At 38.0% G+C, this 26,315-nt stretch overlaps 1 protein-coding gene and 1 non-coding gene across 2 annotated transcripts in view; one reads left to right on the top strand and one right to left on the bottom strand.

Annotated features, from left to right (window-relative positions):
* HPSE2 (heparanase 2 (inactive)) overlaps positions 1-26,315 on the top strand; it is a gene marked incomplete at its 5' end in the record, with an annotated part of 616,756 nt that overhangs the window by 443,618 nt on the left and 146,823 nt on the right. Inside the window, one exon of the mRNA XM_029932351.1 lies at positions 20,266-20,359. Coding sequence (XP_029788211.1) covers positions 20,266-20,359 — 94 coding nt within the window. The remainder of the gene's footprint in view (positions 1-20,265; positions 20,360-26,315) is intronic.
* LOC115286129 lies at positions 24,075-24,178 on the bottom strand. The gene has a single exon (XR_003905887.1). It is a non-coding gene; the product is annotated as a U6 spliceosomal RNA (small nuclear RNA).

The raw sequence follows: 26,315 nt of genomic DNA, 5'->3' as shown, positions 1-26,315 counted from the left end.
AGTGAGTGATATAGCCCTGTATTGTTTCTGGATTCAAGGCTTTATATTACTCCAAATTATAGTGTACACAGTAGAAGAGTTCACAGAAAAGAAGACTATTTGGAGTAGGAAGAGTGAAATACAGAAATATGGGGGTTTATACAGCTGCTGGGAACCAGTGTTGGAAGGCCACATGTATTTTGAGCACCTTCTTTGCTGCTTGATCTTCCTTTGAACACTTGCTGTTTGTCACTAGGGACCAGGTGGGTTTTTGTTTGTTTTATATAAGCAAAGTACCTAATAATTTACAGTGATCCACTGATTTACAAAGTTTGGATCTACTCACAAATCACATTACCTGGGATGATGGTTAAAATGTAGATTTAGGAGCTTTGCCTAGGGTCACAGAATCTACATTTTACATCCTTTCTATGATGGTGATTCATATACTTAAGTATGAAAATGATTACAGAAAGGTACCAGAGTTAGATATGTTAACCCTACTAATGGTGATTGTAAATCAACTGTGGGAAACCTGACTCATAACACTTAGTCCAAGAGGATAACTGGTAAGTTTCTAGTGGTAGAGGATTTTAATTGCTTAGAGTGACAGGGACTAGCAGCCTATGACCTGCAGGCCAAACCCAGCCCATCATGGGTTTTTGTATGGCCAGTTAGCCTTACAAAATTCTATTTGCATTTATAAATGCTTAAAAAAAATCAGAAGACTAATAATACTTTGTGATATGTGAACATTATATGAAATTCAGATTTTAGTGTCCATCAGTAAAGTTTTATTGGAACATACTTATGCCTCTCAAGTTATGAATTGTCTGTGGCTGCTTTTGCATTACCAAAGTAGAGTTGAGAAGTTGCAACAAAAACCATATAGCCACAAGGCCTAAATTACTTATTACCTGCCTTTTTACAGAAAAAAATTTCAGGCCTCTTGGCAAAGCTATGGGCCTTCATGTACTATGCAGGCCTGTTAATCTCCCCATAATCCTAAATCAGCCTCCACTTCTCTACCAACCCCCAGCCCTCTTCCCTCCTGCAACACTCCACACACACCCTAGCTGAATGTCCTGCAGTGAACTGCCTTCTGCATTGTGAAAGGAGAAAACAAAACTGCCCTGTTCTTATTCAGAAAGATCCTTTAAGTTTACCTGTGAAGTATTCTATAATCTTTGGGGGAAAAAATGCTCTGGAAAGATCTGATTATAAGATCAACCCTTACCAACTCTTGGGACCACTTATGAGAGCTAGTTCTAGCCCCAGGAAAACATAAAAATGTCTAAAAATTCTTAGAAAGGGAAATCCATTTACAACAAACTAAAGTTAATAGATTCATGATTCAACCTCAAACTATATTATATCAAATAAAACATTTGACCTGACAAAGAAAAGAGTGTTTTTAAAGTTGCTAGAAGAATAGGACTTCCTGAAGCATTTGATAAAGTTAAAGATGGATTTTGGAGAAAAGAAATAAAGCAGAAAATAAAACTAAGGGGCTTTCCTTTGCTTTGTCTATATAGAGGACTAAATACATAGTTTGTGAATTATTGAGTGTCTTTTCTTTTCCCACAGTTTCTTTCAAGCTACTTCTAGTCACTTTCCTGTCCAAATAGCAAAATGATAAAATAAATAAATGAGGAAATAAGAGTAAATAGAAAATTTAGAAGAATAATAAATCAGTGGGAAAGATTAACATTCTAAAATATGTATCAGCTGGTTTTATTCTCTTGTTAGTGATAGGCTACAAATTTGGTTCTGTGTTTCCAAGTAGGTAGCCAAAGCAAAGTAGAAAACAAAGCCTAGAAGTCATAAGTCAAAACCTAAACTAATTTTTCATGAGGAACATCATTTTCCTGTTACTAAGCCTTGAGATAAATTTTTCTGGTAGGTCCTTATAAAAAGTCTACCATGTGATGATATGGATGCTGTTTTATACACACACACACACACACACACACACACACACACACACAATATATATAGACACTTTTTATCTATCGTATTCTTTCAAAGGAGTGGATGCAAAACCCACATTAAGGAAAAGACATAGCATAGGGACTGAGGGAATGTGAAACAACAGTAATTTCTCAATCTCATCCATAAATGAGAGTGTGAAAAATCAAACCCAAATAGAAAACTTACATGAGACCTTTCAGCAAGTCAATTTGTTTTGATTTACTCATATGTTGGATATATCCCTGTGTACATTTGTTGGACAACATTGTATGAAAATAGAAGTTCATTAATATTAACTGAAATAGGATTCTCATATGTATTGAGGGGACACCAGTGTGACTCCACTCTTTGTCAAAGAGAAGACCTTTATCCTTGAATCTGGAAAGAGCCTAGAAATAATTTTGTTCAAAAATGGCAAATATGTGGCATATGTGGCTTCATTCCCATGGCAGACATGACTAATTGATCACATTAATACACTGATAGACAATACAAGGTAGAGGAAAGGCTATTTCTCAATACCACCCTTAAAGCTAGTACTGCCAAAAGGTCAGTGTTGGCATGCAAAATAATATTTTTAGTAAACTTCTGGTTTTAGCCTCAGCATGGAAAGGGCTTGGAGATCTTGAATTTTCATTTCTTGAATTTTCATTCATTCAACAAGAAGAAGCCGAACAATTTGAAAATGAAAGACTTTTCTTGAACTCATCAGAGAATTAAAATTGTAGGGCAAACCACCACCCTGAAATCTAGAAAACTAGGTGAATCCAGGGAATCATCAAATTTGCTTACCTGGAACAGAAAATACTGAAGCCTGCAGGAACCTGTAGGAATTCCCCTTTTGTGGAATTCAGAATTTTCTAGCAATTCTGGTAGGGGGAGGGTAAGAGTAATCATTATGAAATAGGACCAGAGCATTCTCTCTATAACAAAAGCCCACTCTTCAAGGGGAAGAGACCAGAACCTTATCCGAACTGGGGAAGGTATCCCTTTTACTCTCGTCCCTTTTAGGCTTTTTGACTCTTCTAGAGGTAAAAAGCTATATCATTGGAAAAAAATGTGAAATGTATAGTCCAGAGACATAGACCCACTAAAAGACTAAGATTTACTTATAAAATTAGAGAATACTTCCTTTCCTCTGTACTCAACCACCTCACTAATCGGGTTTCAGTATAATAACAGTGAATTATAGCTGAAAGAGCTGCAAGAAACAGATTCTCTGAGAAGTAATTAGGGAAGCCTGAAGTCAAGAGAGCACACATAAACAAGGACATTAGAGGAATTTAAAGCCCCTGGTAGCTTCAGCTATAGCAAACATGAAACATGGTCCAACTTGTAGTGCAGATCCTCACACTAAAGATCTGTTTATCTCAGTTCCTATTATCCATTTCAGCATGTTGACTTTTAACAAAAACTACAAAGTCTACCAAAGGGCAAGAAAAAAACATAGACCGAACAAATAAAACAAGCATCAGAACTTGACTCAGATATGAGTTAGAATTATTAAACAGGAATTTAAAAATAACTATGATTCATATGTTAATGGCTCTAATAGAAAAAGTATGCAACATGCAAAATTGGTGGGTAATGTAAGCAGAGAGATGGAAACTATATAAAAGAATCAAAAGGAAATACTGGAAATCAAAAGCACTGTAACAGAAATGAAGAATGTCGAAGAATGTCTTTAAGGTGCTCATCAGTAGACTGGACATGGCTAAAGAATCAGTGAGTTTAAGGAAAGTTCAAAGAAATTTCCCAAACTGAAATGAAGAATGAAAAAAAAAACAAAGCATGTAAGAACTGTGGGACAATTCAAAGTGTGTGACATACACATAATTATAATACCAGAAGAAGGAGGAAAAGAAGAAAACAGAAGAATAATGAAATAATAATGGCTTAAGGTAATTAAAATACTGAAGTAATAATGGCTGAAATTTTTACAAAATTAACAAAAGACAAAACCACAGATCCAGGAAGCTCAGAGATTATCAAATATGATAAACACCAAGAGAGCTTCACCTAGGAATATCATATTCAAACTGCAGGAAGCCAAAGAAAATGAGAAACCCTTGAAAAAAGCCAGGGGAAAACCGAATTTTACCTATAAAGGACAAGGATATGAAGTACAGTGATATGAAGTAATATGAACAAAGATATGGAGTCTCAGTAGGAAATCATGCAAGCACGAAGAGAATTGAGTGAAATAATTAAAGTTGAAAGAAAAAACTCACCAACATAGAAAAATCATCTTTGAAATGTGAAGGGGAAATAAAAGCTTTCTCAGACAAACAGATGTATTAGATAATTTTAGTAGATGGATAAGTGAAATGAATGACAGCAATATCAAAAGAGTCAGGAGGGAAAAGTTAAAACCAGAAAAAGAGGGGACCAAAACAACCCAAAATCAAAACCAAAATAATATGCAAGGAATAGAAAATACTTATATGGTAAGTTTTAATCCCAACGATAAGTGTGAAGTAAAAGACACCAATTAAAAGACAGAGAGCTCTGGGAGGGTATTTGAGGGGCTAGTTTTGAGGTGAGGTTTGGTGGGCTGTGCAGAGATAAAGCACGGAGGCCAGGATGGTGGTTTGAGTTTTGGGGGACCCAAAAGATCCCTGAAAGGGAGATGCCCTCTTCCCCCCTATTTTCCTATTCTTCTCTTCTTTATATACTTCCTTCTATTCTGATTGCCCAGATGTAACCAGAATATTAAAGTGAAGTTTTACTATTTTGTTCTTAATTTAGAAATCAAGCTATCATCTTCTCTCTCATAGAAAAAAAGAAAAAATTTTATTTGCTTTTTATTTCTGTCTTTATTAACTTTTGGTTAACTCTTTAAAACAAAAAGAATTCTTTAAAAGGGGGCTGTTTTTCTACCTAAAAATCTTTGTAGTCAGCTTGCTTTTTCTTCCAGTTCAAACAAAAGCTCCTGTATTCTTTTTATTTGTTTTTTCAAAAGCTCTTTTAATCATGGAGAAGACAGCATGCTAATGCTTTCCCTGATTCTCAGACTGTTTTATGGTTTAATGACAACAGTAAATTTGTAGGATATCTGAGCAAGAAAAAGAAACAGGACATTTTAGAGTATGATAAAAACTTCAAGTTTTTGAAAAATGTTAAAGGGAAAAATGGTAAGGAATCATTTCTTTGTAGAGAGGTATGTGACATTTTTACCTTGAAGTTGTTGTACCCAAGTTTCCAATATCGTCCTCAAAAACCAGAGACTGCCAGGAGACTGAGCCATGGATGCAAAAGCAAAGGGCTTTATTATTACGGGCTTATAAGCTCGGGCTCACAAACTTCACCAATGCAGTGGATCCATGTGGAGAGCCCCAAACAATGGCAGGGTAGGGCCTTTATGGGCTTGGGAAGGGGGAGATACAGGAAATTGTGACACAGGTATAGTGAATCCAATCATTATTATACAATATTATTGACAGCAGGTTTAACTATTCATTGATACTTTTGGTGGAAGCCAATCACAACTTTTAGAGTATTGACCAATTACAGAGTGGGCCCAGGACCCTCACATAGGGCAGACTAGCCTTCTAGGCCTGCCCTTAGAAATGTTAAAGGTGTTAGCTGGCCCTTCTGATTGGGTGTTACAAGGGTGGTCCCTCCTGCCTTGGGCAACGTGTGCCCTTCTATTGTCTAATGATTCTGAGAAACTGACACCTAGGCCTCCAAGGTCAGAGTCAGTTTGATTCAGACCTGTGTCCTTACAAAGTTATGACATTAAAACTCCTACTTGCTAAATAAATCTAATCAAATCATCTGTCAGTTACAAATCATTTAATTATACATTCTGAGTACTAGCCAAAAGATTTGAATTTTATTTCATGGTACTGAGGTGATTTATCATATTTACTCAGCTAAAAAGTAAACATATGTTGTGATTAAACATGATACATATCTAACTTCAAATATTGGCCTGTGCCATTTACTAGCAAGGTATTCAATTTCTCTGAGACTCATTTCTCCATATGTAAAACATGAACACAAATAGATTTTACCGAGACTCTGGAACATAGTTAGTATATAGTATCAGTTCCACAAGTGTTTATTGAACAATTAATCTCATAATATTGTATATTATAAATGTATATGATGCATAACACATACTAAGCATTCAGTAACTGTTAGTTTTATATATACGGTCATCAGCATTCTTATCATGAATCCCTATTTGATTGGAAGGGAACATTCAGCTAAAATTGACAAGGGTGTTTTATTGTTTTAGGATAGTAATGTCTAAGCATTTCTCCTAAACAATCAGAACTAGTTATCTTCTAGTTATAACCAATTAAAATTTTGATATTTAAGCTGTCTTACTTATTATGGAAGATTCATATCAACCAATTTTATACACCAGACTTATCTTTCATTGTAGAGGCAGCATAAAAACGTTTTCAAGGGTATAGAAACTTAGGGAAGCATGGAGGAGGGAACTTGTTGGGATGAACACTGGGTGTTGTATGGAAACCAACTTGACAATAAACTATATTTTTTAAAAAAAGGAAAAAATAAACTTAGGGAAAACTTCATTGAAAATCTACCTGAAGATGAAGCAGCCAAACAAAAATGGACTCATCATGGGGAAATGGTGGTAAAAGGAATGGGTCGTAAATATAAAATAAATTTAATAATTTTTATATTTAAGGATTAAGATTAAAAATTAAAATAAAAATTTCTGGGATTATAGTTAAAAATAAATATAGAAATTTTAGCTTCCAGAAAGATAGAGTATACACACTTTTGCCTATTCCTCTACTCAGGTAAAACTAAAAACTCTAGCTATTATTTATAGACATGAAAAAACTCTGAAAGGGGTAAAGAATAAGGTGGCCTAGGAATCAGGGAACAACACAGCGGTGAACTCACTGGTTTGGGGGTTTTTTTCATGTTTTTCTTTCTGCATAGATCCCAGACACGGTTGTAGAGGAGCTGGCTACCCAGAAGCACCAACAGATACAAACAAAACATGCTCCAACAAAGGTCAGCTCTCCCTATCCAGAGGGCTAGGAAAGGAACAGCCTAACAAAACAGAAAAATTTTAGACAATAACCCCTGTACTCTAGTCAAACCCCATAGAGAAACTGTAGTACCGCCCCCACCCCAAACCCTGCCAGCACAGGCCAAACAAAATGCTGAGACGGTCACCCTGACCAGACTATGATAAAGCATCTCAGTGACCTGACTGGGGCACTATCAGTCAAGGCCTAATGAGGAGTACTGGGATTTTTCACTTCTGCTAGTTTATAATGAAGACCCTCTCTACCATCCCTCCTCAGTGGAAACAAAATGGGGAACCTGGACTCCTACGTCCAGTTGTCAAGAATGACACATCTTTTCCCCTCCCTTCTGGATGCTGTCAGAAGATGCCTACTGGAAACTTAGGACTTTCACCACCATCTAGCAGTAGTGTGGCTACTCTGCCACTCATGTCAGTGGAGGCCATGTGAACAGCAATAATGAGGCACTCCTACCCCTTGTAGTTAGGGTAGTATATCAGATGCCTACTGGGGAGTTGGAACTTCTACACCCAAGCACCGGTAATGAGTTCTCCTATCCCCTGAGTGTCAATGAAGGTCCAGTGGGGAACCTGGACTTCCAACCATACATGACAGTGATGAGGCAGTGTTCCCTTCTTACTCTCCTCAGTGGTGCCTAAGGAGGCCAACCAAAACATAAAAATTAAATAAGATCCAGAGTCTTAAAACACAATACCCAAAATGTCCAGATATCATCTAAAAAATCACTTGTCAGGGGACCTGGGTGGCTCACTCATTTGACCATCAGACTTTGACTCAGGTCCTGATCTCGTGGTTTAGAAGTCCTGCATATATGTTGTATGCAAGTTGGCTCAGAGCCTGGAACCTGCTTCAGATTCTGTGTCTCCCTCTCTCTCTGCTCCTCTCCCACTCATGCTCTGTCTCTCTCTCTCAAAAATAAATAAACATTAAAAAATTAATTAAAAAAACAAATCAGTCATCAAAAGACTTGTTTCAGTGAGCAATTACAAAAACCCTTGAAACAAATGAAAAAAAAGAGACTCAGCAAAGAAGTAGGAAGTCTCGACAAAGAAATAAAAGGTATAAAGAATAACCAAATGGATGTGAAAGTACTAAAAATGAAATAAAAACTCAGTGGATGTGTTCAAAAGCAGAATTAAAGAGAGAGATTTTTAAAAACCAATGAACTTGAAGAAAGAATAATAGTAATTACCTAATATGAACAATAGAACAGAAACTGGAAAAAAATAAGATAAAATAATGAGCAGAATCTCAAGGATCTGTAGGACCAAAACAAAAGATCTAACCTTTAGGTCAAGACTTGTCAATCCAGCATTCTCTATCCAGCAGAAAGATTCTGCAGAAATAAAAGAGGAATCAAGACATTTTCAGATGAAGGAAAAATAAGGGAGTTTGTTGATAGAAGACCTACCTAAAAGAATGGCTAAAGTAAGTTTTCTAAAAAGAAAAGAACTAATAAAATATGGAAACTTAGAGTGTCAGGTAGGAAAATTGAAAAACAGAAAGGTAAAAGATGAATACATACAGTAGACTTTACTTCTCTTGAGTTTCCTAAATATGTTTGATGGTTGAAGCAAAAATTGTAACACAGGCTAATGTGGTTGTCAGTGTGGGAAAGACATAGGAGTAACACCCTTCTCTTTTTAAATTTTTCATAAAAACATTTCAAAGGACCTGTATCCAAATTCTTAATTTTACTTATTTTACTTTAACTTCTTTCTCTTGTATTACATTCAAATATGATTCCATTTTACCCATTTTGTTAAGAAAACAAAATATATAACATTGCTTTAAATTATTGATATCAGTGTTTTAAAATGCATATATGTATATATATGTTTGTTTACATATACATATATATACACATACAGAACTGTCTGCAGTGATTTTCTCTGAATGTTGACAAAAATGGTGCATTGGGATTTGGTATTATTATTAAACCTCTTTGTATTTTTTGTTATCATGTTTAAGTTTTAAAACAATTATTTTTATTATAAAATTATTATTGTTTTGTTTAAAATAATAAACCATAAGAAACTGTTAACTACAGGGAATAAACTAAGCATTGATGGAGGGGATGTGGGGGGGACGGGCTAAACGGCTGATGGGCATTAAGGAGGGCACTTGTAGGGATGAGCACTGAGTGTTATATTTAAGTGATGAATCACTGAATTCTACACCTGAAACCAATTTTACTGTAACTAACTAGAATTTAATTATTTTTATTTTTGAGAGAGAGAGAGAAAGAGAGAGAGACCATAAGCAAGAGAGGGAGAAAGAGAGGGAGACACATAGCCTGAAGACGCAGAATCTGAATCTGAAGAGTCTGAGCTGTCCGCACATGAACCTTGAGATCATGACCTGAACTGAAGTCAGATGCTTAATTGACTGAGCCACCCAGGCACCCCTTAACTAACTAGAATTTAAATAAAAACTTGAAATAAAAAAATATTATGAATCAAAAGAATACAGCAATTGAAAATAGACTATTTAAAGGGAAATTACGATTTTATTTTTAAATATTAGTGATACTCAAATTAAATTACACAATAATGCAAATACTGAAATTTAAAATATCTTGCCAGAAATGGTTTTCTTGGGGGCTCAATTCACATTTTCTCTGTGACACAGAAACTTATTTTATGTTTACCACAAATCTTGAAATCTAACTCTGTCAACCTCTTAGTCTCTCTTAACGTATATATACACTTGTGCATGTGTATGCATAGACTTATGTTCATGGTAAATAGTGTCTTCAAAGGTTTTAGATGGTGAAAGCCAGTCTTTCCTTTAAATTAATAAGTGGCAATTGTCATGAAAAGAATTATATTGATGTAAGATTTTCTCTAGGTGTAATATTCTACATGGTGAATATACTTCCAGGAGGTATAGCTCTATGACACTGAATTTGCTGGAATAAAAGTTAAATGCAGGAACTAAAATATATAGGACATGAGCAGGTGTGGTTAGAGAAGCAGTTTGTGTGTGTTTGTGCATGTGCACATTTATGAACAGTGGGTGTCTGGACATAAGCAGCCTCATGCAAGGTAGAGTTGAGCCTCTGGGTTTCCTGCATATGTAATGTATGCGTTAGCATATGTGATTCTTCTGCACAGACAGAATGCCCAAATAAATCTACCTCAAACTATTGCTGTCCCTCAAAGTGAAAACTCAGGCTTCACAGAAGCCTACTGGAGAATACTGAATGTAGAGTTAAAAGCTGCCACTTACTGATATGTGACCTTAAGTAATTGGCCTCCCTTCCAAAGTGCTAGATTCCATGTCCTCCTTGGTCAATACTAATTGCCTTGGTCACTGTTTTCATCCTGGCAGATATTTACCTTGCCTAGATATAGAAGGCTAAAAATGATCTTTCCCCTCATCAACTATTACTCGCATGGCATGAGAATTCAGCCCCCTGTTGACAGTCACCCAGTCAATTCAAACTAAAATTAACTAGGGTTCTCTAGGTTATTCTTTTTATTTTCATACCAAGGACCATTTCTTTCCAAAATACACCTCTTTATTATGAACTGCTGATCAAAAAGATTGATTGATGAAATGGAGATTTGTTGTAACAAATACTTATGCACTTTAATAGAACACTTTAATAAATACACCCCCCAAATCTCAGTGGTCTAAACAGTAAAAGTTTGTTTTCATTAATGTCATGTCCAATGCTGATATACCTGATAGATGGTCTTATATGTGGTCATTCCAGGACCCATGCTTTTTCTGTCTCGTAACTTCTCCTTGGAGACTTTTCATTCCTCTGGCAATGGGGAAAGAGGCTATATGGAAGACCTGACTCTTAATTTCTGCTCAGAATTGATATCTCCATCAAGTTCTGTTACTTCTGTTCACATTGCCTTGGGCCAATTAGTCCTTTAGGCCCCTCTGCTTTGACAGTGGCAGACAAATCATAGGTTCTAGTTGAGCAGCTGCTTCTTAACAAACAGCTCCGCACTGTAGAAGGAGAGCACCGAATTTAGGTGCTGAGTAAGCTGTCTCCACCCCATCCAGGGGCACAAGCCCAGGCGAATGTGGAGCTCACTTCATGTGCCTCCCCTCTCTCAAAGATGACAGCCTGAGTTGGTTTCTCTCTAATTCCTTCAAATGGTTGTTTTATATATTTTGTGTTGGATTTTGAGTTGTCTGTGACAGAAGGGTAATTTTTATACCAGCTATTCCGTGACACTGCAACAGGAAGTTGTTCTTGATTTTTAATATACCCTTTCTTTTTTAATTTTTAAAAATATTTATTTTTGAGAGAGAGCGAGCAGGGGAGGGGCGGAGAGAGGAGACACAGAATCTGAAGCAGGCTCCAGCCTAACGGGTCAGCACAGAACTCCTGAAGCTATGAGATCATGACCTGAGCTGAAGTTGGATGCTTAACCGAATGAGCCACCCAGGTGTCCCTAAGCCAGAATTTCTTACCTATTTGACCATGGAACAATTTTTCTTCACATAACAGTTATTTGAAGGACTTTGGAAAACATTTTTGCGAAGTAAAGCTGTACCACCTCCATTCCTTCACTCATCTCCCCAGGTTTTTGCTTTTGTTGTTGTTTTAAACAGTTTTGTTTTTATTTTGTTGTAATGTTTTGTTTTCTAGAGAACTTTGCGTTTAGTTTAGTTTTGTTTAATTGATCAGTACTGTTAAAGTAGGCAAGACTAAAGACAGTTGGAAAGCAATTGTACTGGATTATAGGACAGATGAAGTAAACACAGTATTCTCTAGCTCCACCTGAGTAGAACAGAGAAGGAGTGCTTGCGATCTGTTGCTTAGTACGTCCAAGATCTAGGATTTCCTACTTCCTCCGTCTCTGTAAGCCGCCGTTTGTAACCTGCAGAACAAGGAGTGTTCGTGAGGTTAAATGAGGCCCATTATGTAAAATATCTAGTCAATAAGAAGGAACTTAATATATATAAGTCTCCTTCCTTCCTTTTTCTTTTTTGTCCTCCTAGTTAGTAAGGCACTAACTTAATTATAGTTAAGTTAGTTGTGCTATTCTGCTACAGACAATGACAATTATATGAAAAGAGGCCAGGGAAAGGATGAGGTAACTGTATGGGCAGCTCCCAGTTTGTAAACACTGAGTTTCAAAAGTACATATAGATGGTTAGGTTCTAATAACTTAGAACCTGTCAGTCTTACTATTGATGCCTCACAGTTAATTGCCCAGGAAGCTAATGACTGAAGCTTTGAGCCCCTCACTTGTCCTGGCTTCTAGGAGTGCAGGGAGATGCTGAAATTTGTAGAGTGTCCTAAGTGGAAAGGGGTAGGGCAGTTTGCTATCAGGAAACACTGCTGTGTAAGCATTTCTGATAAATTGCTGAAAGAGTTCCCAAAAAAAGGGAGGGTTGATTCTATAAGTTTCTGGGGGTTTGTTGTGATTTATTTTGTCACTCTAAATGAATATTTACTTTTGTACCTAATTTTGAACTTCTGATTTCTTTTTCTTAAAGATGGTCCCACAAATTGTTTAAGTTTCAGAACTCAAACTGCTCTTGCCCACACTTTTGGTACCATCACCTGCTACTATTCTGAAAAGTCCCAGTGGTGTAATTTTCAGAGCTCTTGATGGCTGGAGCTTCCGATAGCTTTCCTATAGTGCTCCTTTCCTCTTCCCACAGAGCTCCCCTCAACATCACTAGAATCAAAGGCCAGCTGTTTGAGCCTCCACCAAGACACTGTGTCTCTCTAACACACACCAGATCCATGGGGGAGAGTGACCTGAGCTCAAGAGCCAGGACCCAAAGTGTGCAAGGAATTAAGAGAAAGAAAAGGTCAAATAAATGGGGCCGTTGGCAGTAATTGTACCTCAGGGCCATCCCTTTGTCTTATTGTGGATTAGGTCATTTGGCTTATTGTAGGTTAGGTTATGCTTTTATTAAATATAGTTTTTGGGTACCCATTATGTGTCTGTGGGACTTTCTGCAACCCTGAAAGCAAATTCATTAATTAGAGGTGCTTCGGCATCTTGCACCTAAACCCAGGCAGAATAGTTGGTTCTATTGTACCATTTTCCAATGATAACAATTTTTCCAGAGTACAAAACTTTATCATTCCTGAACCCTTTCATCAGCTTGGTGACTCCTGAATGGATTTATATGAACTGGTTTCAGAAAGCTAAAGAAACATTTATATTCTGTAGGATCTTTTTTTATTTGTAACAGTTTTCATTTCATCCAAGCTTTACCTGCCCAAAGTTGTTCAGACCACAAGATAAGAAGGTTGACCCATTGCAAAGAAGATCAAGGATAAGGTAGCCTCTGAAAGAAAACCTCAAGGCGAGTGTGAAGAACGATGTGCTCAGCAGGAGCCCAGGATGAGAGCCTTTGGAGGAGGGGCAAATACAATTTATAAGCCTTTAGAGAGACTCAAGTCAGCCTCTCCAGTGTTTGGCTTCAGGTGTCAGAATAGGTTTTATAGGTCAACAGCGTTGTTCTAATGATTATCCAAGCTTCTTCCCCTTCAGTGGGGAAGGCCCCAGTTTTATGGAATTACCTGGCCACTCAGCAGGCTGGGTGTTAGAATTCAGAGCAGACTGCCCCTCCTCTCTGAAAGCAGCAGGCAGCAAAATAGGTCCGGAAATTCCTGAGCATTGGGAAGCCAGCACTAATGCAATTACCTGAAATAAAAGAAGGGGTCAGATAATAAGGGGCAAAGGTTTTTCCTTTTAAAGTAAAGAGCCAGGTAAACAAAACCAGCTGCCCTGGAGCCTACAAATTCTCCTCATTAAATGTTTTAAGAGGCTAATGGGCATAAGTAGCTAATTGTAGTACAATCCTAAAGACTGAATATAGGGTTCTGGAGAAGGGAGAGATGAGGGCCAGGGTAAAAACCTGGCAGGCAGGGGTAGAAAGGAGATGAGACCTATCCCTAGCAGAGGATCCCAAATGGCCAAAATGGAATTAAAATTAAAGTAAGAGTAAGATGATTTGAACTGGAGTCTCTAATGTTTCTGTCAGTATCCTTGTGGGATGAGCACAGCTGGGACAGTTTTAAGTTTATACGCTAGTAGAATAGGATCTGGAATAAGTTTTTAAAATAACTAATTATGGGAAATTTTATGTGCATTTACTATGAAAATCTCTGAAAAGCTATACAGCAAAATGTTAACAATGGGTTTTTCTAGGTGTTGAGCTTAATGGTGATTTTTCATTTTCATATTTTAATTTTATATATGTACAGTTTCTAATTTGTCTATAATGAACACATTTCTCTTATAATAAAAAAAGGGCAAAAATTTTAAATAAGATGAAAGGTAGTAAATTAGAAATAAGCATTAAGGGACGCAAGAGAGTTGGTGAAGGAATTGGTAAGAGGTTTTAGTTGCTTTGTATGCTCTGCCATGTTTGCCACCTCCCCAGATGTGTGCTTGATACCACCTGCCAGCCTGGAGGCCGGCAGAGAGAGGAATAATGGTTGCTGGTATTGAGCCAGACAGGCTATTTGTCCACACACAAAGGTTTCACCCTCATTGCATTTGTAATAGTTCCCAGAAATGTTATTTCTACACAGTCACTCTTGACTTCAGCTTTTAATTGAACAACTCAGCCACTTGTGGTTTGATCCTAAGAGATGCTGAAATTTCAAGAAAGCTTGAAGGACGAATATGATTTACCTAGAAGTGGCCATCTAAGTGTTTATAGAACCAACTATTCTGCCAGGGTTTATGTGCAAGATGCCGAAGCACCTCTAATTAATGAGTTTGCTTTCTCTCAATCCTTACTTTCTTCTCTGATTTATTTGGTCTTCTGACACCTTTGTATCCATTACTAAATTAATTAACTCTTTGGGAGACTGCATAATAGCTAAGAATCATCTCTTTTTCTTCCCAATGAGAAAGACAAAGGAAAGCAGAGAGTTGCTCCCAGGTCACTGGACAGTCAGGTGGAATTCAGTCCCATTTCCTTTTACCCAGTCTTGGTTAGAAATCACCATCTTCATCATTTTTAAAGATTTATTCTTACCCAGTGGTTATGTCAGGCTACTCCACCTCCCTCATGTCCAAATCCACATGATATAGCAGGCCCCTTACCACAGGCATTTACTCGCAGAGAACCAAAGCTCTGTGACAGGCAGGAATTTCTCAGACAACCACAGATCATTGACACTGAATGTTTTCTTAGAAGCATCACACTTATTTTTTAAATATAATTTATTGTCAAATTGGTTTCCATACAACACTCAATGCTCATCCCAACAAGTTGCCTCATCAATGCCATCACCCACTTTCCCCTCTCCCCCACCCCTCAGCAACCCTCAGTTTGTTCTCATTATTTGAGTCTCTTATGGTTTGCCTCCCGCCCTCTCTGTAACTTCCCCCTTCCCCTCCCCCATGGTCCCCTGTTAAGTTTCTCCAGATCCACATAGGAGTGAAAACATATGGTGTCTGTCTTTCTCTGACTGACTTATTTCACTTAGCATAATACCCTCCAGTTCCATCCACGTTGCTACAAATGGCCAGATTTCATTCTTTCTTATTGCCAAATAGTATTCTATTGTATATACAAACCACATCTTCTTTATCCATTCGTCAGTTGACAGACATTTAGGCTCTTTCCATTATTTGGCTATTTTTGAAAGTGCTGCTATAAACATTGGGGTACATATGCCCCTATGTATCAGCATTCCTGTGTCCCTTGGGTAAACTCTTAGCAGTAAAAGCATCACATTTATGAAGGGTAAATGTAGCAAGTTAATTACCCAAGGGTACCCAAGAAAAAGGCCTAGGTCTTGTCATACTCACATCTATAGTTAAATTGGTCCCCTTCTTAAAAGTGATACTAAATTATGGGGGACCATAGTTCAAAGTACTATGGAAATAGTGCAATATATATATTGAACTATATATATATGGATTTAAGGCTGCATATGAAAGTTGCTGAAACTTCAGTATGATATGGGGACTCCATTAACATCCAAATGTAAATTTAACTCAAACTGAAGTTATTAAAAATATGGTGGTCAAAGTGGGAAAAGAAAGGACTCTTAGCTGAGCCAAATGCAGATAGAGGCAATGTCCAGGGCCATATATGAGAAGTATTTTAGAAGGTCTCTGACATCTCTGTTAACTTCTCTTATCTTCTTGGAGAACTGTAGCCATGGCTTTCTCCATTACTTATAGTCAGAAAACCCAGGTCTTTTCCTGTCTCAACTTTTAAATGTACCTCCTCATCATATCTCCACAGCCTGTTGTTTATTTCCTTTCTAATGTTCTCTGAATCCTTGATATCTCAAACAACATCATTCATCTCCTTTGACAAACCTAAAACCTACATGTTTTTGGCATCAGTTTTCTCCAAAATACTCTTTCTCACAAGCTCCTGGTCATCACTGATTCCTTTCCTCTTTCTCTTATACTCTATAGAACACTTATTTTATTAGTTCTTCCTTCACAGCCTCTCACTTTTACTTTGTTCATGACCCAGATTCTTGCTTACACTTTTGAGATAAGATAACCTTGTCACACTGGTTTCCTGCCTGGAGCTCTCTCCTCTACAGTTTAATTCATAGTCCGCAGAAATAGCCTAAGACCAACTGAGAATGATTGAATCCAGCTTGTTAGGTTAAAAGTGGGGCCAAAATGGCTCAAAAAGCTTAAGCCAAAGCTTTTATTGGAAATGCTTCCCCACGTGTCACACAAAGGAGAAATTGGACTATTTCTTGGTCCAAGCAAACAGCCATTGAGTGGACAGTAAAAGGGAGCAAATTTCAGACTTAACGTTAGAAGAGCCTTTCAAGCTGTAGTATAGTGGAACAGTAGTAGTAAAATATGAGAGTAGGTTCTCTGTCCTAGATAATCACTTCTCGGGGCGCCTGGGTGGCTCAGTCGGTTAAGCCTCTGGCTTCATCTCAGGTCAGATCTCATGTTCGTGGGTTCGAGCCCTGCGTCAGGCTCTGTGCTGACTGCTAGCTTAGGGCCTGGAGCCTGCTTCCAATTCTGTGTCTCCCTCTCTCTCTGCCCCTCCCCCTCATGCTCTGTCTCTCTCTGTATCAAAAATAAATAAAACATTAAAAAAATTTAAAAAAAATTTATAGATAATCACTTCTCAGGGATATTATACCAAGTTTACATGCTTTATACCACATGGCCATTAAGGTCTTCTCAAACTCCAAATTTTGGCAATGGAAACACCACTCTCTCCATCCCTCCCTCTGCCTCCCACCTACTGGGAATCCAGAGTCTGTTCCTGATGTTCCATACTTCCCTCATTCCAAATCATGTTCTCCTTCAGACAAATATCCCCTGCTCACCTCATCTCATGGCTTCTCAGTCTAAGTTGCTGTCTCCAGTAACCTGAAGGGCAAATTTGGTTATTGAATACCTTTTATGTGCCAGGATCTATGCCCATCATTTTTCCTGATTTAACTGATACAGTATACCCCAAATACTGTGGTTTGGGATTCTTTTTAACCAACTTCAAAGAAAGGGAAACCTAATATCTTACAGGTTGCAGGTGACAAAGCTGAAACTGATCCAGGGTTTTCTAGGTTCCAAGTTTTGAGTACTTGAGAAAAGAGACAAAAGGAAAGAGTGGAGGAATGGGAGGCCCCTCAACTAATGACTAGGTTGGGTAGGAGGGCGTTCACGGGAATCCTAGATGTTGAAAAAGTGCATCTGGTATTTTTATTTCAGTAAGTATTAAACTATATGTGTTGCCAGCAAAACATAAATTCTGATGTTTAAAATAGTTACTGAAGATTAACAGAGAAAAGAAGGGACTATACTATATTTGATTAAAACATAAAAGAACACTAATTACAGTGCACTTGTATCATGTGCCTAGTAATCATATAATGTAGTAACAAGTATTCATGTCCTTTGGTGTGTATTAGATTGACATTGCATGAATTATTTTTAATATTACTATGTTTTGGGGGCATCTGGGTAACTTAGTCGGTTAAGCATCTGAATCTTGATTTCTGCTCAGGTCACAATCTCATGAATCAGGAGATGGAGCCCCATTTAAGGATCTGTGCTGAAAGGGCAGAGCCTGCCTGGGATTCTCTCTCTCCTTCTCTCTGCCCCTCCCCTGTTCATGCTATCGCCCAAAATAAATAACTAAACATTTTTTAATTACTATATTTTAATATACCTAGCTTCTATGTAGTGAGTTATCTAATCACATTTTTTAAGAAATCTGAACTGCTAATAGTGAAGTACTGATAGGAAGAGGTTGGGGTTATAGGTAATGAACATGGACATACCCAACACTGTGTGTTGTACATAATAAATATTTATTGGATCTGAGTCTAGTATCTATACAAAGAATGAAATGAAAGGTCATGTCATTGTTTTGTTTTAATCACTAATATAAGTAACCACCAACTTTTCAAAATCATGCACTTTGACATAGTAATTTTAGTTTTAGGATTCTGTATTCATACATAATTTAGTTATCAACCCCCTATTGTTTATGACCCCATCTTTGCAGCTGAAAACAAAATTAGAAAAGAACTAAGAGTTGTTGAATGTCTACTATATGCTATACACTTTAGGCTTAACTGCTTAATCATTGATTAATCCTGAGAAGTAGATATGTTACCTCTTTTTTCTAGTGTTTATTTACTTTTGAGAGGAAGAGAAACAGAGCATGAGTTGGGAAGGGGCAGAGAGAGAGAGAGAGAGAGAAAGGGAGACACAGAATCTGAAGTAAGCAAGCTCTAGCTGTGAGCTGTCAGCACAGAGCGCGATGTGGGGCTTGAACCCATGAACCATGAGATCATGACCTGAGCCAAAGTTGGATGTTTAACCAACTGAGCCACCCGGGTGCCCCTATGTGTTACCTCTTTTAAGAATAAGAAAATTGAGGGACGCCTGGGTGGCTCAGTTAGTTGAGCATCCGGCTTCGGCTCAGGTCATGATCTCACGGTTCTTGGGTCCGCGTCGGGCTCTGTGCTGACAGCTAGCTCAGAGCCTGGAGCCTGCTTCAGAGTCTGTGTCTCCCTCTCTCTCTGACCCTCCTCTGCTCACACTGTCTCTCTCTGTCTCTCAAATATAAAAACAATAAGAAGAAAATTGAGGCCCATAGAGGCCAGTATCTTGCCGAAGGTCATATAGGTAGTAAATAGCTGATTTGGGTTTTGAACTCAGATATTTCTGAGTCCAAAACTCATATTCTTTCCAACATACCAATGGTTTAAATGTTGGATTTCATGGACACGTCTGAGGTGGTGAAGGAAGCCAAGGGGAAGGCTGAACTCACATCTCACCCCACGTCAACCAGAGCAACTGCTTTACAATTACAAAAATTTTTTAATACATGATGTGGTGGTATGGGAATTTAAAATTAAAAAGAATTTTCACATGGCTCTATAATATGTACTGATAGGTTGATGTCTTATGAGAAATGAAATGATCTATCCTTAGCCATCAGCTGGGGACACCTGAGTGGGTTAGAAAAGGCCCCCAGGAGTCATAGACATTTATTTTAATTCAGTTCCTTCAGTTTGGAATTTTGTAAAAATGAGGGTGGGGAGGTTTAAGATAATAAAGGTCACAAACCTGGGCCAGTCTCAGCTTAGTCTTCAGAGTAAAGATTCACAAAGAGGAACCTCACAAAGCTGGATCAACCTGTTTTGCTCAAATGTTCACAACATACTATCAGCACAACTAACATAACCCAATAAAACGCACAGTGAATATAAACTTGTTACAATTTTAGGAAAGGGCTGGAAAACTTATTCTGATTTATTTATTTATTTATTCATTCATTTATCCATTCATTTATTCTGGAGCTGATAGGAGAGGATTGACTACAAAATGAGCTGGAAATGAAAGCTTTGAGAACCACCCACTACACTATATCAGATTTTTGTGGTCGGTGTTTGTTTTCTTATCTAAAGGTGTGAGAATCTATAAAAATGTTTGAATATTCTTTCTAAACCTGTCACATACCTTTACTACTTTAAGGTGACGGTATGGGTGGTATGGGATGGGTGTTAAATTAGTCTTCCTAGGGAGAAAGGAGAGTAAGCTTTTCGCCCATTACTTAATTTGTATCATGGATTCCTGTCCACTCCCACAGAGCAAGCAATGCAGGTTCATGTGACAAAGGTTGGGGGAAAATGACTATAGGCCACCAATGGAAGTAGAAATGAAGATTACTTTTTTGAAAAGTACCCAGGGTCAAAACTTTTCAGGATGTGAAAGCCCAAGTGAATTCTGGGCTGTTTCCTCAGGCAACAGAGACCTCTGGCTAGAGAAGTGTATTTACAGTCTCTTGCTCAAGATTTTACCTGATTCTAATTTTATTTTTATTCCAGTTGCTACATTGATGGACGGGTGGTCAAGGTGATGGACTTCCTGAAAACTCGCCTGTTAGACACACTCTCTGACCAGATTAGGAAAATTCAGAAAGTGAGTAAAAGTCTCCTGGTAAGAAGGAGTGAGTTTGGGGATAAGGCAAGGAAAAAGACCTGGGGTTGTACCCCGACAGACATTAGCACTGTGGGAACCAGCAAAGAAAAACAGTATAGCCCAGAGCTCCCTTTCATAGCTGATGATTGTTGTTTATTGTTTTTCAAAGTGAGAACAGTTTGAATGTGCCATTACAAGGGCCATTTCAAGGCTTAAAAGCTTCTCTATTTTAATACAAGTATTTTGTAATATCTTGTTTCTAAATTGTGAGTTTCTTAAAGGAAGGCTAGATTTGCTTTGTTATTTTCTTTTTGCAAGGGTTTATTTGGGCCTAGTTTAAAGAGAATGATTATGTTCATTCAGTGAAATTCTGGTCTGGGGCATTGGCCATAGTTATTAGTTCTAAATAGTGTTAAGTATCTTAGCCATATTTACATTATTCCTAGGTATCTTAGAATAAGCAAGTAACACTTTACTTTTGTAGAACTGTGGGGGAAGCTATATTATATTAGGTAATAGCATGTAGGTCCTAATGGCAAGGCATCTTTGGTCAGCAGTCAAAATCACCAGAGATTGCTCAGAAAGTTTACAGTCTTACTCCTGATATTCTGGTTTAGTATGTCTGGAGTGGATCTTAGATACCTCCTTTTTAATAGTCATCTGTCAAGTGATTCTATGCAATGCAGATAACATTTTGAAATACCCTGGATTAGTTAATTCTGAATTGTAAAGACCTTCTGTCTGTAATTTCCATCTGCCTCTACAAAATGATATTGCATCTTTTGTTGCCTAGTCAGATCGGGTAATGAAGTAATGAGGACCTTTTGAACATTCAACTATGTCTTGAGCAGATTAAACAAATCATTGCAGAAAAATAGCAGTGGGTACACCCCCTTTAATATGGGATGAAGGAATTAATGAATGGACAAATGAATTAATGGCTCATGTATAAAATTAGCTGTGAAAGAAAATCATATTTGGAGTAATCAGAGAAAAGCACTTTTGATTGGTACAGTGTTAGTCTGTACCCTTTTTTGATATTCAAATCAATGTCCTGTTCAGATTACAAAAGCTTTTTGAGTCCTCTTGTTCTCAAAGGGTTTTAGCATCTGGGAAGCCTCAGGCCTTCTGGACTCCTGTACCCCAGTCTATCCCTTTGGGGATCAGGTGCACTGGCCAGCATCCTTCTCTGTCACTGCCTCCTACCAGGGAAAGCCTAAGCGAATTCAGTAACTTGAAATGTCTCTGCCAGTCTCTGTTTGACATTTATTTAGGTTTTAATATTTAAATATTTAATATTTACTGAGCACTTAGCCATTTCCAGGCAAAGTGCCAGGTGCTGGGGATACAAAATGGAATAAGACATGGTCTCTGCCTTCAAGGAACTCAGAGTTTTAAAGTTTAACAGCTGCTTTGAGCAGGTTGAAAAACATTACTTACGGCAGTCAAATGTCACCCTATTGAACATTGCAGTCTACTAAGCACTTTATGCTAATCTAATATTATATATTATTCCCTAAAAAGAGAGAGGAATGTCTTTCATTCATTCATGGAATGTCTCTAATTCATTCATTCATTCGTTTATTCTTCCATCCAATAGATATTTATTAAGTGTGTGCATGTTCCAGGCATGATTCTAAATGTTTGTATTACAACAGTGTACATGATAGACAAGTCCCTAAATTTTTGGCTTTTCTGGTATCAAATCTAATGACCTGACCAAGGGTTGTCATTGGAAGTAAAATGATTCAGTGGTATCATGGCACTGAGAGGGAAGATTCTAACTGTGCTCTTGTAATTATTTAAGTAGAACAGTTAACTCAAGGTCAGAACTAAGACAAAGGTGTTGGGGGTTAGGTTCTTCCCTTTCTCCTCACCACCCATTACTGTCCATTACTGTCCACCACCACAGACAGAGGACTGAAATAAGTGGCTAAGCTCATCTTCTGATGTGTCTAAGCAGGACCAAAGGAACTTAAAAAAAGGGCTCAAACCCTGTGCGCAACTGATATTCAGACCTCTCATAGCATGTCTAATGGACTTGGATGGGAGGGCCAGGTACAGTTGCAGGGAGAAACAGTGGAGAAATGACCTGTATGAAGAAGGCACTTGGCAGGAGCAGGCTAGAATTAGCAGTAGAACCCGATCTCACCTTTGGCTGTTGCAGATAGAACATGCCAGAAGTCCCCTCAGGCCTAACTTTGGGTTCTGGTTATGACTTGCTGTGCAACAAATTACCCCAAAACTTAGTAGAATAAAAAAACCATTTACTGTGTCTATGGATTCTATGGGTCAGAAATCCCCACAGGGCACTGTAAGGATGGCTTTTCTTTGGTTCATGATGTCTGAAGCTTCAACTGGAAGACTCGAAGGCTAGGGTGACTCAAAGGCTGGCGACTGGAATTACAAGGCTTGTTTACTCACACATCTTGCAGTTGATGTCAGCTGTCAGCTAGAACCTTTATTGGGCTGATAACTGGAATACCTACATGTGAACTGTCTATGTAGCCTCGGTTTCCTTCTAAGATTCAAAAGTCAGATGCCCGAGAGAGAGAGACAGGTGGAAGCTGTACTACCTTTTCTAACCTACCCTTAGAAGTCACAGGTCTTCACTTCAACCATAGTCTATTCATTGAGAGAGTCATCAAGACCAACCAAGATTTGAGGAGAGAGGAAATAAACTCTTCTTGATGGGAGAGTACCAAGATTCTGGAAGAACATTTAAAACCAGAATTATTTTTCCAGTCATCTTTGGAAAATACTGTCTGCCACAGTTTCATCTGCCCTGTATCATTTAGTAGCCCTTCTATCATTTCCCTGTCTAGTTTCTTTTTCCAACTTTTCTTTTACAAAGCTCTTGCCAGATATTGCCTTAAATGGGTATCTGCTGGAGGTGTTGCTGGATCACAGATTCCCCAAGGTTTGATTTATGGGGTAGACGTTCAATTGGCTGTACAGCCTGGACCCAGTGGCTAGGGCCTCCAAGATAAAAGTCTCTCTCACCACAGCCCGGGATGTGCTAGGTACTGGTCTGCTCTGGGGAGATGGGGACTGGGAGACCAGAGAAGGGTCACCAAGTTTGCCAGTTAAAAAGTTGCTTTGGCTGTTTCTGAAGTCCCCTGTAGGTGGGAGGGGAGTCTGGGGAATTAAAGTCTAAGATGCACACTGGCACAGAGTGGCCCGACTTCTTTCTTCAAGTTTCCAAAACCTGTTTATAGAGGGACCAAGTAAGATTTTAATGCATATCTACCTACAACCCTCATCTAAAATCTAAAATAATCTTTTTTCTACTCTATTTTGAGAAGCTCACAGAAATTCTAATGATCCCCCTTAGGCCTACAGTGATGAGAGAAAGGCAGATTTCCTACCAAAATCAATTCATGAAAGAGTGGTTAGATACATCAGTGATAAGACCGTTTGAATAAGAGATAGCATATAGGATTTAAAGTGTGATGGCTTGGGTTGGAGTTCAGGCTTAGCTGTGTAACCGTGGGTTGGGTTATTCACTTAACTTTTCTAACTTTGTTTCTTCATCTGTAAAATGAGGGTGCTAAAAATACTCTCATCTTTCCCTTTTATGGAGATTCAGAAAGTCACATGCAGCCCTATTTTGTCGATTGCTATTGAATGCTAATCTTATTGCTATTATTATTGTTGTTTCAGTTATTATAATTTTTATGTCCTTATTTTATTTTGTTTTTATTTTTATTCCAGTAAAAATATGAAACACTTCACGAATTTGCATGTCATCCTTGCCACAGGAGCATGCTAATCTTCGTATCATTCCAATTTTAGTATATGTGCTGCTAAAGCAAGCACTATTATAGTTATTTTTAATAATACTTCATATGACTGGAGAAGCTTCCTGCTACCTTTATCCTCAACTTGTTCTTTGCTTTTTTCTTCTTTCCTCTTTCTTTGAACCCTGGGGAGTATGGTAGGTGATATTTTTGGCATCTGAAAGGCAGTGACTCAATTGCTAAAAACAGCTGTGGTTTTCAAATTCAGACTGCCACTTACAGAAGAATTCTCAATTTTCTGAGCAGTGGGCAAATTCTGGTTATATGAAAATCTACATTATGTATTTGAAAGCCAAAAGCAACAGTGTTTGGACAAGCCACTCCTTTGGATGATCTACACAGTCTCTCCCATCTATTAGAATAAGGATAATCATCTGTACTTTGGGAGATGAGTCAGGGGAAAGAGTTGAGAATCTAAGAATGTAAGCAAGAGTCAGATGGGAAAGTAAGAGATGTTTTGGATACAGTGCAGATGGTATAGTGTGGATACCTGGGCTGACTCCAAAACAATGACATAAGAACCAAGAAGAACCACTTTGGCTTAAGTCACTTGGATTCTGTGATTTGTGTCTTCATCTCCTGGAGGAATCAGAAGAGGAAATAACACTTTTTGATATTATTTTCAGCAATTCAATAAGGACAGGAAGGGGTTGGTGAAATCCCAGCCATAAGGGAAGTATTTCCAAAAGTACTGTCCATATGATTGCATTTTGAATACTAAAACTAAACAATTTGCTTCCTTAATGTCTGAAAAATTCCTTCCTTCTTTCTTTCCATTCTTTCCTTTACTTGTCAACTGTTTATAGCATTCTTAGTATTATCCAGGCCCCTGAGGATAAAATGGCAAGCAAGGCTTACATGTGGTCCAGACCTTGTGGTCTAGTGGAAAAACAGTTAATGAAGTAAGCAATGATAGTAAGATGTGATGACTCTTATAACAGGGATCCGTAGGGTACTATGGAAGCCCATGGTGAGAAATACCTATCTTGGTGTGCAAAAGAAGGGCAATCCTTCTAGAGAAGGTGACAATTAGGTTAACCCCTAATGGATAGGCACCTTCTAATTTATTCAGTTCTGAGAGTGTGATCAGAGGACTACCAATGTTAAATATATACGGTGGAGAAAATGGCTTATATAGTTTATATTATGACCATTATTGTTCTTTTGTTAATCTCATCATTGCTTATGATTTCTTATGATATTTAATAAAGATGAACTTTTTTGAAGTGTCTTTATTTTTTCCAATATATGTGAGTTGCAGAAACAAAGAAGTAGGTAAGGCAGAAAAATATTTAACCCTTTTGAAGTAATTAATAGATAAAAAGGAAGTTTTCGCTCTTAGTCAACCTTCTAGTTTACCCACTTATTTCAGCCTCCTAGTAAGTGAAAGAGGAAGGGGATTAAGAAATAGCAGTTATTCTTGAGTATCAGACAATAACTAGAAGCACAAATAAGGAAAAATGAGGACAATGATAGTGTTAACCTCTTGTGAAGAAAACCAGAGAATGAAAATGACATTACTAGGGTAAGAACAGTAGTATCACCACAAAAATCAGTGTTTGATTCACTCATTCATTTGTTAAAGACTCATTTCATTGTACAATTGCCTGTTCACCATAATGCCTATCATTTGGCGTCTGCTTAATAAATGTTAGTGAAAGGGAACAAGGCAGGAAGGATAGAGTAAACAAGCAGACTGAAACAGTAGAAGTGTAAGAGAAGTAAAGTAGTGTCTGTCTCATTCACATTTGGATCTGCTACCTCAGCTGTTCACATGCAGAAGAATCTAGTCTGCTCCTAACTGTGCAGCATAGTGTTGACTAGGTAGAAATTGATTCAGGCAGCCCTAAATGAGCTATGCTTGCATGTAGGCATAGTAGGAGAGTTTCTTCTGGGTATGTGTATAGGGGTGAAGGAAAGGTCTCTTTGTTGTTCAAAATAACATTTCAGTCTGTTTACTAATGCCAGATATTTCAATTGAAAATAATAACCTTTCAGGGACACTTGGGTGGCTCCGTCGGTTGAGCATCCAACTTCGGCCCAGATCACAATCTTGCAGTTTGCAAATTCAAGCCCCACCATCAGGCTCACTGCTGTCAGCACAGAGCCTGCTTTGGATCCTGTCTCCCTCTCTCTGCCCCTGCCCTGCTGTGCTC

This window comes from Suricata suricatta, chromosome 2 (assembly GCF_006229205.1).
Source record: "Suricata suricatta isolate VVHF042 chromosome 2, meerkat_22Aug2017_6uvM2_HiC, whole genome shotgun sequence".
Classification (NCBI taxonomy): Eukaryota; Metazoa; Chordata; class Mammalia; order Carnivora; family Herpestidae; genus Suricata; species Suricata suricatta.
This window is presented reverse-complemented; position numbering and strand designations above follow the sequence as displayed.